This window comes from Oncorhynchus clarkii, chromosome 3, assembly GCF_045791955.1.
Source record: "Oncorhynchus clarkii lewisi isolate Uvic-CL-2024 chromosome 3, UVic_Ocla_1.0, whole genome shotgun sequence".
Lineage (NCBI taxonomy): Eukaryota > Metazoa > Chordata > Actinopteri > Salmoniformes > Salmonidae > Oncorhynchus > Oncorhynchus clarkii.
This window is the reverse complement of record NC_092149.1, coordinates 7369917-7384564: the sequence shown is the minus strand read 5'-3', so window position 1 is coordinate 7384564 and position 14648 is coordinate 7369917. Positions and strand designations below refer to the sequence as shown.

The following is a 14648-nucleotide window of genomic DNA, read 5'->3' as shown; positions in this document are numbered from 1 at the left end:
TAGAGCTCTGTGAAAGCCATAATAGTATTATAGATCTCTGTGAAAACCATAATAATATTATAGATCTCTGTGAAGACTATAATAATATTATAAGGCTCTGTGAAAACCATAATAATATTATAGAGCTCTGTATAGACCATCATAATATTATAGATCTCTGTGAAGACTATAATAAAATTATAGAGCTCTGTGAAAACCATAATAATATTATAGAGCTCTGTATAGAGCATAATAATATTATAGATCTCTGTGAAGACTATAATAAAATTATAGAGCTCTTTGAAAACCATAATAATATTATAGAGCTCTGTGAAAACCATCATAATATTATAGAGCTCTGTGAAAACCATAATAATATTATAGATCTCTGTATTGACCATAATAACATTATAGAGCTCTGTGAAAACCATAATAATATTATAAATCTCTGTATAGACCATAATAATATTATAGAGCTCTGTGAAAACCATAATAATATTATAGATCTCTGTGAAGACTATAATAATATTATAGATCTCTGTGAAGACCATAATAATATTATAGATCTCTGTATAGACCATAATAATATTATAGAGCTCTGTGAAAACCATAATAATATTATAGATCTCTGTGAAGACTATAATAATATTATAGATCTCTGTATAGACCATAATAATATTATAGATCTCTGTATAGACCATAGTAATATTATAGATCTCTGTGAAGACTATAATAATATTATAGATCTCTGTGAAGACTATAATAATATTATAGATCTCTGTGAAAACCATAATAATATTATAGATCTCTGTGAAGACTATAAAAAGTGCAATAATCTTAATATAACAGTGTGATAATGAGAGTTTTCAGTGAATTTATGTAAATTAGGAAGCTCATCTGCATTTCCTGTGGCAAATAAGAATTCTCAGCAACAAAAGAGCGATCAAATAAGATTCTACATCTGTTTTGAAACTTACAGACACATTCGTTAAAAGACAGCAACAAACAACAAGACAATAATGATAATAATAATATAACACTTACAATCCAACAATCGAAAATGATCTGAATATAAGTGAAAAGACATCAACAAACAAAAAATTAGATCACAACAACTGACACTTAATTATAAATACAGTGCAATAGAGTCAATCCAACAATCCCAAACAATACTTTTTCCTGCTTTCCAAAAACATTGTGACATTCAACCAAGCTCTCAGAGCTCTTTCTAACTGGCCTTGTATAAATAGAAACTGGGAGATGCAGAAGATGTTTCAGGGCAGGAATAGCCTGATGCTTGGGTCTGCTATGTGGTGCTGGATCTCTCATTAAGTGCCTTGTTATTTTTGGGCAGCTGGCACGTCTAAAGCAGGAAACAGAGCTTTATTTTTAAGTCCCAGGCGGTCAGGCTCGTCTTCGCAGCTCAAACAGAGCTGTGGCTTGCAGGCTATCATCTAACGCTAACAAAAGGAGCCGAGCCGCTGCCGAGCCGCTGCCGAGCCACAAACCGAACCACTCAAACCCTGGTCATTCACCATAGAGTTTAATGTGTATGTCCTTGAAGGGATACTTGGGGATTTTGGCAATGAGGCCCTTTATCTACTTCCCAAGAATCAGATGAACTCTGTGGTGTGTCTCCGTGTCCAGTATGAAGGAAGTTAGAGGTAGTCTCATCAGCCAATGCTAACTAGCGTTAGCATAATGACTGGAAGTCTATGGTTATCTGCAAGCATGCTAGTTAACAATTGCACTAATAAAAACGATATCCACAAGTTCATCTGACTGGTGAAAATCCAGAAATAGCCTTTAATGTAATGAAACTGTCCAACCATGGGGCACTGCTTTATACAGTCTATAGGACTCTGTCACCTCCCAGAATCACTACCGTTCTGTTCTGTACACTGTCCAACCATGGGGCACTGCTTTATACAGTCTATAGGACTCTGTCACCTCCCAGAATCACTACCGTTCTGTTCTGTACACTGTCCAACCATGGGGCACTGCTTTATACAGTCTATAGGACTCTGTCACCTCCCAGAATCACTACCGTTCTGTTCTGTACACTGTCCAACCATGGGGCACTGCTTTATACAGTCTATAGGACTCTGTCACCTCCCAGAATCACTACCGTTCTGTTCTGTACACTGTCCAACCATGGGGCACTGCTTTATACAGTCTATAGGACTCTGTCACCTCCCAGAATCACTACCGTTCTGTTCTGTACACTGTCCAACCATGGGGCACTGCTTTATACAGTCTATAGGACTCTGTCACCTCCCAGAATCACTACCGTTCTGTTCTGTACACTGTCCAACCATGGGGCACTGCTTTATACAGTCTATAGGACTCTGTCACCTCCCAGAATCACTACCGTTCTGTTCTGTACACTGTCCAACCATGGGGCACTGCTTTATACAGTCTATAGGACTCTGTCACCTCCCAAAATCACTACCGTTCTGTTCTGTACACTGTCCAACCATGGGGCACTGCTTTATACAGTCTATAGGACTCTGTCACCTCCCAAAATCACTACCGTTCTGTTCTGTACACTGTCCAACCATGGGGCACTGCTTTATACAGTCTATAGGACTCTGTCACCTCCCAAAATCACTACCGTTCTGTTCTGTACACTGTCCAACCATGGGGCACTGCTTTATACAGTCTATAGGACTCTGTCACCTCCCAGAATCACTACCGTTCTGTTCTGTACACTGTCCAACCATGGGGCACTGCTTTATACAGTCTATAGGACTCTGTCACCTCCCAAAATCACTACCGTTCTGTTCTGTACACTGTCCAACCATGGGGCACTGCTTTATACAGTCTATAGGACTCTGTCACCTCCCAGAATCACTACCGTTCTGTTCTGTACACTGTCCAACCATGGGGCACTGCTTTATACAGTCTATAGGACTCTGTCACCTCCCAAAATCACTACCGTTCTGTTCTGTACACTGTCCAACCATGGGGCACTGCTTTATACAGTCTATAGGACTCTGTCACCTCCCAGAATCACTACCGTTCTGTTCTGTACACTGTCCAACCATGGGGCACTGCTTTATACAGTCTATAGGACTCTGTCACCTCCCAAAATCACTACCGTTCTGTTCTGTACACTGTCCAACCATGGGGCACTGCTTTATACAGTCTATAGGACTCTGTCACCTCCCAAAATCACTACCGTTCTGTTCTGTACACTGTCCAACCATGGGGCACTGCTTTATACAATCTATAGGACTCTGTCACCTCCCAGAATCACTACCGTTCTGTTCTGTACACTGTCCAACCATGGGGCACTGCTTTATACAGTCTATAGGACTCTGTCACCTCCCAAAATCACTACCGTTCTGTTCTGTACACTGTCCAACCATGGGGCACTGCTTTATACAGTCTATAGGACTCTGTCACCTCCCAAAATCACTACCGTTCTGTTCTGTACACTGTCCAACCATGGGGCACTGCTTTATACAGTCTATAGGACTCTGTCACCTCCCAAAATCACTACCGTTCTGTTCTGTACACTGTCCAACCATGGGGCACTGCTTTATACAGTCTATAGGACTCTGTCACCTCACAGAATCACTACCGTTCTGTTCTGTACACTGTCCAACCATGGGGCACTGCTTTATACAGTCTATAGGACTCTGTCACCTCCCAAAATCACTACCGTTCTGTTCTGTACACTGTCCAACCATGGGGCACTGCTTTATACAGTCTATAGGACTCTGTCACCTCCCAAAATCACTACCGTTCTGTTCTGTACACTGTCCAACCATGGGGCACTGCTTTATACAGTCTATAGGACTCTGTCACCTCCCAAAATCACTACCGTTCTGTTCTGTACACTGTCCAACCATGGGGCACTGCTTTATACAGTCTATAGGACTCTGTCACCTCCCAGAATCACTACCGTTCTGTTCTGTACACTGTCCAACCATGGGGCACTGCTTTATACAGTCTATAGGACTCTGTCACCTCCCAAAATCACTACCGTTCTGTTCTGTACACTGTCCAACCATGGGGCACTGCTTTATACAGTCTATAGGACTCTGTCACCTCCCAAAATCACTACCGTTCTGTTCTGTACACTGTCCAACCATGGGGCACTGCTTTATACAGTCTATAGGACTCTGTCACCTCCCAAAATCACTACCGTTCTGTTCTGTACACTGTCCAACCATGGGGCACTGCTTTATACAGTCTATAGGACTCTGTCACCTCCCAAAATCACTACCGTTCTGTTCTGTACACTGTCCAACCATGGGGCACTGCTTTATACAGTCTATAGGACTCTGTCACCTCCCAGAATCACTACCGTTCTGTTCTGTACACTGTCCAACCATGGGGCACTGCTTTATACAGTCTATAGGACTCTGTCACCTCCCAAAATCACTACCGTTCTGTTCTGTACACTGTCCAACCATGGGGCACTGCTTTATACAGTCTATAGGACTCTGTCACCTCCCAGAATCACTACCGTTCTGTTCTGTACACTGTCCAACCATGGGGCACTGCTTTATACAGTCTATAGGACTCTGTCACCTCCCAAAATCACTACCGTTCTGTTCTGTACACTGTCCAACCATGGGGCACTGCTTTATACAGTCTATAGGACTCTGTCACCTCCCAAAATCACTACCGTTCTGTTCTGTACACTGTCCAACCATGGGGCACTGCTTTATACAGTCTATAGGACTCTGTCACCTCCCAAAATCACTACCGTTCTGTTCTGTACACTGTCCAACCATGGGGCACTGCTTTATACAGTCTATAGGACTCTGTCACCTCCCAAAATCACTACCGTTCTGTTCTGTACAGTAACATAGCAACACAATCAAGGTAATGTACATAAGGGTGGCAGACAGAGAGAGAACTGTACGTTTCCCATTTGTATAGCACTTTACTACCTTCCCAGGATGCCATGCGAAGCCTGTCTTTTTCCTTGTACAGGTCCAAGCATCAGCCCAGTGATGGACGGATGTGGGCCCAGCACATTCAGAGCAACTCAACAGAGCTTCACACCATACAGACACTCTGATAGGCCGTATAGATAACTCTGATAGGCCGTACAGACACTCTGATTGGCCGTACAGACACTCTGATTGGCCGTACAGACACTCTGATTGGCCGTATAGACACTCTGATAGGCCGTACAGACACTCTGATAGGCCGTACAGACACTCTGATAGGCCGTACAGACACTCTGATAGGCCGTACAGACACTCTGATTGGCCGTACAGACACTCTGATTGGCCGTACAGACACTCTGATTGGCCGTATAGACACTCTGATAGGCCGTACAGACACTCTGATAGGCCGTACAGACACTCTGATAGGCCGTACAGACACTCTGATAGGCCGTACAGACACTCTGATTGGCCGTACAGACACTCTGATAGGCCGTACAGACACTCTGATAGGCCGTACAGACACTCTGATAGGCCGTACAGACACTCTGATAGGCCGTACAGACACTCTGATAGGCCGTACAGACACTCTGATAGGCCGTACAGACACTCTGATAGGCCGTACAGACACTCTGATAGGCCGTACAGACACTCTGATAGGCCGTACAGACACCCTGATAGGCCGTACAGACACTCTGATAGGCCGTACAGACACTCTGATTGGCCGTACAGACACTCTGATAGGCCGTACAGACACTCTGATAGGCCGTACAGACACTCTGATAGGCCGTACAGACACTCTGATAGGCCGTACAGACACTCTGATAGGCCGTACAGACACTCTGATAGGCCGTTGTGTATTAGAAATTACGCAACAACAGCTGCTCCTCTGATATTATGTTCCTCTAAATTTCATCAAATTTGTATCAAATTATTAGAGTGAAGAAATAATTGCTTGATACCAAGACTATGCTTATTGTAGTCTTGGTATTATTCATTTTCAAACCGTATATTTGGAACGTTCAACTATTGTTTAACAGCTCAAGAGGAACATCTTGTTACATATTTGTAATGCAGAAGGGGTACAGAGTAACTGTAATGCAATATACAAATCTAATTCACCAATGACAGTCTTTGTTAAGCAGCAGATGATTGAAATGAATATAACGGTAGAGAGAGCAGCAGACAAAGGAGAGGCCATGGTCATATTAGAGCGCATTATAAACACAGTGTTGTTGTGTGTTTTATTATTCTCAACAATCCCACTTCCTGACATTACATTCAGTTAACTAATTAGTCATTTTCTCTTTTTCAAAAAGCCTTTGTGTCTGAGCACTTTGTTTTGGTCACGTTAGAACATGTTGATGTCACTGCTACATGGCTCATCTCATTAAAATCACAAAGACATGTTGTCTTCCTCCCTCTGAATTCATTGAGCTTCTTCAACATGAAAGCCGGAGAGATGAGAGTGTTATTAAGTGAAGTGTGAATTCATGAAGAGCTCTGTGGACAGAAACCTTTATGAATGTTGGTTCTCCAGATAGTGGCAAGGACAGCTTCATCACCACTGAATGTGATTATAAACCCACTCATAACACACCATTTTAGATGGTTTCAGATGTTATGTCTAACATGTGTACTGTCAGGGAATGAATGTATGTGTATCTTTCTGTATGTGAGCTTCACTAGGTCAAATTCCTAACAACTTATGTTTACCCTGTCTACCCTGTCGATCCTGTCTGCCCTGTTTACCCTGTCTACCCTGTTTACCCTGTCTACCCTGTTTAACCCGTTTACCCTGTCTGCCCTGTTTACCCTGTCGATCCTGTCTACCCTGTTTACCCTGTCTACCCTGTTTACCCTGTCTACCCTGTCTACCCTGTCTACCCTGTTTACCCTGTCTACCCTGTCTACCCTGTTTACCCTGTCTACCCTGTTTACCCTGTTTACCCTGTCGATCCTGTCTACCCTGTTTACCCTGTCTACCCTGTTTACCCTGTCTACCCTGTTTAACCCGTTTACCCTGTCTGCACTGTTTACCCTGTTTAACCCGTTTACCCTGTCTGCACTGTTTAACCTGTTTACCCTGTCTACACTGTCGATCCTGTCTACCCTGTTTACCCTGTCTACCCTGTTTACCCTGTCTACCCTGTTTAACCCGTTTACCCTGTCTGCACTGTTTACCCTGTTTAACCTGTTTACCCTGTCTACCCTGTTTAACCTGTTTACCCTGTCTACACTGTTTACCCTGTCTCCATGGTCTTAGTCCAACAGAACAGACCTGTGTGCTGTGCAGCAGTCACTGTGGTGCCTCCCTGCCTCCCATGCAGCCGTCATAAAAGGCATGTGACAAGGCTATTTTTAGAACCGAAAATATAATCGTCAACAAGTGAAACCAGAATAAGAGACAGGCACACACACACACACACACACACACACACACACACACACACACACACACACACACACACACACACACACACACACACACACACACACACACACACACACACACACACACACACACACACACACACACACACACACACACACACACACACACACACTTAATAGATGAATGATAAATGAAGTATATCTCTCCTTCCAAAAGCACTGTTATATCAGGGGTGTGCTGCTGGCTGCTGAGATGGAGTGATAAAGACAGCAAGGCGCCTAATCTTAGCTGGCTAATGCCATAAGCCCAAAATAACACACCTAAGAATAGCTGACCCACAGAATAAGCAAGAAGCCTGAATTTCAGGCACTTAAAATATCTTGTTGTTTGGCAGATAATGTTCTGTGAGAAGAAGAACAAGAACAAGAAGAACAAGAAGAGATGAAATGCTTGGCTTGAAGGAGAGAGAAAAGCAGCAATGGATGTTGGGATTGACCTGGTGTTCTATTGACAGAGCAGAGGAGATAGAATGTGTCATGCTAGAGCCTTATTCACACTTGTTCTGCTCTTCTTGTTCTGCTGACTACCATGGATCATGTACTGTACTACCTTTCAGCTTGTCTACAGGATACAATACAACAGAATAGAATAAAACAGAGCAGAATAGAACAGAGCAGAATAGAACAGAGCAGAATAGAACAGAGCAGAATAGAACAGACCAGAAAAGAACAACAGAATAGAACAGAGCAGAATAGAACAGAGCAGAATAAAACAGAGCAGAATAGAACAGAGCAGAATAGAACAGAGCAGAATAGAACAGAGCAGAATAGAACAGAGCAGAATAAAACAGAGCAGAATAGAACAGAGCAGAATAGAACAGAGCAGAATAGAACAGAGCAGAATAGAACAGAGAAGAATAGAATACAACATAATTGAACAGAGCAGAACAGAACAGAATAGGACAGAATATAATATAATAGAACAGAGTAGAATATCATAGAATATGACAGAATAGAACATAATCGAACAGAGCAGAATAGAATAGGACAGATTAGAACATAATAGAACAAAGCAGAACAGAATAGGACAGAATAGAATAGAACAGAATAGGACAGAATAGAATAGAGCAGAACAGAGCCGAATAGAATAGGACAGAATAGAATAGAACAGAATAGGACAGAATAGAATAGAACAGAATAGGACAGAATAGAATAGAGCAGAACAGAGCCGAATAGAATAGGACAGAATAGAATAGAACAGAGCAGAATAGAATAGGACAGAAAAGAGACATAATAGAACAGAGCAGGATAGAATAGGATAGAATATAATAGAACAGAGCAGAATAAAATAGGACAGAATAGAGACATACTATAATAGAATATAATCGAACAGAGCAGAATAGAATAACAATGCAGTATGTAGTTAATGAGTAGAGATGTGTTAGTTCTGTAGTTAATGAAGTAGAGATTTTTAGTTCTGTGGTTAATGAAGTAGAAATGTGTTTGTCCTGTAGTTAATTAAATAGAGATGTGTTTGTTCTGTGGTTAATTAAGTAGATATGTGTTTGTTCTGTAGTTAATGAAGTAGAGATGTGTTGGTACTGTAGTTAATTAAGTAGATATGTGTTTGTTCTGTAGTTAATGAAGTAGATATGTGTGTGTCCTGTAGTTAATTAAGTAGAGATGTGTTTGTTCTGTAGTTAATGAAGTAGAGATGTGTTGGTACTGTAGTTAATTAAGTAGAGATGTGTTTGTTCTGTAGTTAATGAAGTAGAGATGTGTTGGTACTGTAGTTAATTAAGTAGAAATGTGTTTGTCCTGTAGTTAATGAAGTAGAGATGTGTTTGTTACTGTAGTTAATTAATAGAGATGTGTTTGTCCTGTAGTTAATGAAGTAGATATGTGTTTGTCCTGTAGTTAATTTAGTAGAGATGTGTTTGTTCTGTAGTTAATGAAGTAGATATGTGTTTGTCCTGTAGTTAATTAAGTAGATATGTGTTTGTCCTGTAGTTAATTAAGTAGAGATGTGTTGTTCTGTAGTTAATGAAGTAGAGACGTGGCTGTTCTGTAGTTAATGAAGTAGATATGTGTTAGTTCTGTAGTTAATGAAGTAGAGATTTTTAGTTCTGTGGTTAATGAAGTAGAAATGTGTTTGTCCTGTAGTTAATTAAATAGAGATGTGTTTGTTCTGTGGTTAATTAAGTAGATATGTGTTTGTTCTGTAGTTAATGAAGTAGAGATGTGTTGGTACTGTAGTTAATTAAGTAGATATGTGTTTGTTCTGTAGTTAATGAAGTAGATATGTGTTTGTCCTGTAGTTAATTAAGTAGAGATGTGTTTGTTCTGTAGTTAATGAAGTAGAGATGTGTTGGTACTGTAGTTAATTAAGTAGAGATGTGTTTGTTCTGTAGTTAATGAAGTAGAGATGTGTTGGTACTGTAGTTAATTAAGTAGAAATGTGTTTGTCCTGTAGTTAATGAAGTAGAGATGTGTTTGTTCTGTAGTTAATGAAGTAGAGATGTGTTGGTACTGTAGTTAATTAAGTAGAGATGTGTTTGTCCTGTAGTTAATGAAGTAGATATGTGTTTGTCCTGTAGTTAATTTAGTAGAGATGTGTTTGTTCTGTAGTTAATGAAGTAGATATGTGTTTGTCCTGTAGTAAGTAGATATGTGTTTGTCCTGTAGTTAATTAAGTAGAGATGTGTTGTTCTGTAGTTAATGAAGTAGAGACGTGGCTGTTCTGTAGTTAATGAAGTAGATATGTGTTTGTTCTGTAGTTAATGAAGTAGATATGTGTTTGTCCTGTAGTTAATGAAGTAGATATGTTTTGGTACTGTAGTTAATGAAGTAGATATGTGTTTGTTCTGTAGTTAATGAAGTAGATATGTGTTTGTTCTGTAGTTAATGAAGTAGAGATGTGTTTGTCCTGTAGTTAATGAAGTAGATATGTGTTTGTCCTGTAGTTAATTTAGTAGAGATGTGTTTGTTCTGTAGTTAATGAAGTAGATATGTGTTTGTCCTGTAGTTAATTAAGTAGATATGTGTTTGTCCTGTAGTTAATTAAGTAGAGATGTGTTGTTCTGTAGTTAATGAAGTAGATATGTGTTTGTTCTGTAGTTAATGAAGTAGATATGTGTATGTTCTGTAGTTAATGAAGTAGATATGTGTTTGTCCTGTGGTTAATGAAGTAGATATGTTTTGGTACTGTAGTTAATGAAGTAGATATGTGTTTGTTCTGTAGTTAATGAAGTAGATATGTGTTTGTTCTGTAGTTAATGAAGTAGATATGTGTTTGTCCTGTAGTTAATATATTGTACTGGTGGTTAAATATAGTTCTACAACAGACAACAGTACAATGAGGAGAAATACACTGAGTTTACAGAAACACACTATAAGAGTCATGTTCACAGAGCATGTGGTATCCTTGGTGATCAATGTGAGGATGTGTGAAATGAATCATTTAAGCGTTTATCTCTGATGTTCACAAGTTATTGAGAAATCAATAGCCATAATATTCATTTCCTGTATACAACTCTGCCCACAATACGCAGTACATGACGCAATCTGTGTATTGTCATAACAATGCTGCCCACCAAAACTCCTGACATTTACTGTAGTGTGTGTGCTTTCCCATAATACAATGCTGGTCCCATTAGATGACAACAGCCAAGTGAATGTTCTGAACTACCACAAGTCCAAAAGGCAGAGAATAGCAGAGTGACTCACATTGAGTGAATACCGAAAAACCGACATTACTCAGAATGATGTCAGATTCGTTTGAACCCTGAGATTCATTTCTCAGGTCAGGAATAGAATGTCATTGTGTTTGGTAAACATCCACAGAGACGCAGAGATTATCTTTTGATGTTCATTTCCCTTTGCCTTGTACTGTCTGTATTTTTACCATGGCATTTCCTGCTACTGTTATACCTCAAAAAGTGAAGCCTGACATGGAAGCCTCCCTATCCAAACACAACATCCCTTCCATGTTTTCATGCCATTTCATTGTGGTGACAATGACTGTAAAAAGCACAGTGCTATTAATATGCACCAAAACATTCAGTCCCATATCCACACAATGATAAAACTATGTGTATTTACTAACACTCACTATACAGACCGTTTTAAACATGTTTGTTTTACTCCTTTCAGACTCAAGCAAACAGAGAAACAATGACAGTAAATGAATACAAGGAGGAACTGCCCATCCAAAAGCACTGCACACTGTAAAACCATGCAGTATAGTATCACACATGTAAATACCTGGATACAGAAAGCAGTGCCTGATCATAACGCGTTGCTGTGCTGAGAAGTTTGGAGCCCTCCTTTCACAGAGGCAGACAGATAGAGACTGACTGGGAGAGACCGGAGAGTTGAGAGAATGAAACCGAGGGAGAGGGAGGTAGGGAGTGAGAGAAAAAGAGAGAGAGAGAGCGGCAGACCGCCAGATGAAGAGAAACAGAGAGAGAGGATAAGAGTGCTGTAAAAATCCAGAGGAAAAAGAGAGAGAGAGCGGCAGACCGCCAGATGAAGAGAAACAGAGAGAGAGGATAAGAGTGCTGTAAAAATCCAGAGGAAAAAGAGAAAGATCCCTTTAGGAGCAGAGAGAGAGCATGGTGGGTCTGGTCACCTGAGTTCACGTTGTGCATCTTCTGCTGGTCCAAGAGTCGCTGGTGGACAACGAGCTTGTTTGTTGTGGTGGAGAAATTTGACTCGCTCTCGTAAATCGTCTGCAGCATACTCCACTCAGCGCTCAGGTCGCATCGCAAGTCCTGCTCTTCCTGTCCCTAAAGAGCCAACCCTCTCACAGCAGTGCACTCAGGGGAACGACCACGACGGCGTACGGATACTAGACACAGAAACAGCTCTCCTCCTTTTCCTCTGAGGAAACTCTCTCTCTCTTGCTGTGCTGAAACGCAATACAATAACCACACCACACACTCCCTCTGTGAGGCTTTCCCCAATATACTGTGACTACACAGCACAATAGAACACAGAGCTTCAGTCAAGAAGTCCCTGTTCAGACAGAGTTAGAAGATGACTGGCAGTCTGATTCTCTTCTCTTGTTGTGACACCGAGCTACTACCCTGCTCTTATTCCCTCTGATCTCTCTCTCGTCTGTCTGTCTTCTCCTCTCTGTTCCTCTCTCAGTAATGTCTGAGCGGTGAGAGTGAGCCTGCCTGTGTTTCAACCTTCCAGTGGGGGGTGTACTAGTCAGAGATGAGCTAAGCCGTGCACTGTTTATCCGTCAACCTCTCACAGGAAAGTAATGCTTGAGCCGGAGAGGGTGCAAGCTTCATTTGCATGTGAATTAACAACAGCGTGGCCCACAGGTGACAGAAATAGAACAATGGCCGGCCCCAGCTATAAATAGGAGGGCCGAGGCGAGGGGATTGGAGCAGCATTGATGCGTTTAAAAATACCTCCACCAAACACAGCTGTCTCTTCTACAGCTCTACAGCTAGATTCCTGCCAGAAGGCATGTCTCCTGACTGACTCTCTCCCTCCCTCTCTCCCAGAGCAGAGCCCAGCCAAGCTGCAGATGGAGGCTCACTCTGCTTGATTCCTCTCTCTCCCCCTCTCTCTCTCTCTTGCTCTTTTCTCTCACTCTTTCTCTCATTTCAACTCTATTTATCTCTCTCTCCCTCTCTCATCTCTCTCTCCCTCTCTCTCTACCCTCTCTCAACTGGGATTCTTCATTTCTTTCTCTCGTACAAGATTCATCCTTATATCCCTTTTTCCAAAACATACTATCCAAATCAAATATATTTCCTCATCCGTACAAGGTCTTGCTACTGTTGTTTTTCTTTCATTCTAGTTTATGGTGCCTGTGATATTCTGTATTTTGACAACGTAACTTTTATTTTTATTGGCAGCCCATTTCTGATAGGTTGGTTATTAGTTCAAGCAGCCCATTTCTGATAGGTTGGTTATTAGTTCAAGCAGCCCATTTCTGATAGGTTGGTTATTAGTTCAAGCAGCCCATTTCTGATAGGTTGGTTATTAGTTCAAGCAGCCCATTTCTGATAGGTTGGTTATTAGTTCAAGCAGCCCATATCTGATAGGTTGGTTATTAGTTCAAGCAGCCCATATCTGATAGGTTGGTTATTAGTTCAAGCAGCCCATATCTGATAGGTTGGTTATTAGTTCAAGCAGCCCATATCTGATAGGTTGGTTATTAGTTCAAGCAGCCCATTTCTGATAGGTTGGTTATTAGTTCAAGCAGCCCATTTCTGATAGGTTGGTTATTAGTTCAATCTCAAGATGATTGGTTAGTCATTGAGAGTAACAAACGAGCACCATATTCTGCATGTTAAAGAAACACATGTATTATATAACTAGCTGTGTCAACCCTACCAGATCAAATCAAAATCAAATCAAATAAAATGTATTTATATAGCCCTTCGTACATCAGCTGATATCTCAAAGTGCTGTACAGAAACCCAGCCTAAAACCCCAAACAGCAAGCAATGCAGGTGTAGAAGCACGGATCACCCTGACCTAACCACCTGACCAAGTGGAATAGTAGCTATTATCTCAGACTGTAGGATGGAGAGAGAGCAGGGGTCAGTGTGCATCCAGGACACTGCAGATGTAGGATCTTCATTTCAGCCAGTTTGCTATAACAGGAAACAAATCCTGCAGCAACAAGAAATGTGAATTATTGTGTGGATTATAATTAATGGGTATTTTTATGAAGGCGTTAATACATGTTTCATCAGGGCAAATCAAGTCTTACATTTTAACGTGGAAATGCCAAACTTTAGAACCTTTTTAAAACCCTGAATACACTACAAGTTGGCCTTTCCTAACCCTAACCATAACCCTAACCCTAACCCTAACCATAACCCTAACCCTAACCCTAACCCTAACCCTACAAGTTGGCCTTTCCTGCCGTGCAGGAACATTCTCAGCTACAAAATAGGGTTAACCCTAACCCTAACCCTAACCCTACACTACAAGTTGGCCTTTCCTGCCGTGCAGGAACATTCTCAGATACAAAATAGTCATCAAATTAAGATCCTAAATCTGTACTGCTCTTGAGGAAGCATGCCCTGAGCCAGCCAATCGTGTGAGGAAGCATGCCGTGAGCCAGCCAATCGTGTGAGGGGGCATGCCCTGAGCCAGCCAATCGTGTGAGGAGGCATGCCGTGAGCCAGCCAATCGTGTGAGGAAGCATGCCGTGAGCCAGCCAATCGTGTGAGGAAGCATGCCCTGAGCCAGCCAATCGTGTGAGGAAGCATGCCCTGAGCCAGCCAATCGTGTGAGGAGGCATACCGTGAGCCAGCCAATCGTGTGAGGAAGCATGCCCTGAGCCAGCCAATCGTGTGAGGAAGCATGCCCTGAGCCAGCCAATCGTGTGAGGAA

The 14648-nt window shown here is 41.6% G+C and overlaps 1 protein-coding gene across 7 annotated transcripts in view; it reads right to left on the bottom strand.

Moving 5' to 3' along the window:
• LOC139387209 (histone deacetylase 9-B-like) overlaps nt 1–12551 on the bottom strand; it is a 62756-nt gene extending 50205 nt beyond the window's left edge. For 3 of the 7 annotated variants that reach the window (XM_071133287.1, XM_071133304.1, XM_071133314.1), the window contains exon 1: nt 11911–12260. In XM_071133287.1, coding sequence (XP_070989388.1) covers nt 11911–12019 — 109 coding nt within the window. In that variant the 5' untranslated portion in view covers nt 12020–12260. Of the gene's footprint in view, nt 1–11543; nt 11636–11910 lie in introns of all 7 variants that reach the window. The other 4 variants (XM_071133339.1, XM_071133323.1, XM_071133332.1 and 1 more) reach the window with 4 other exon arrangements.
• Between the last annotated feature and the right edge of the window lie 2097 nt (nt 12552–14648).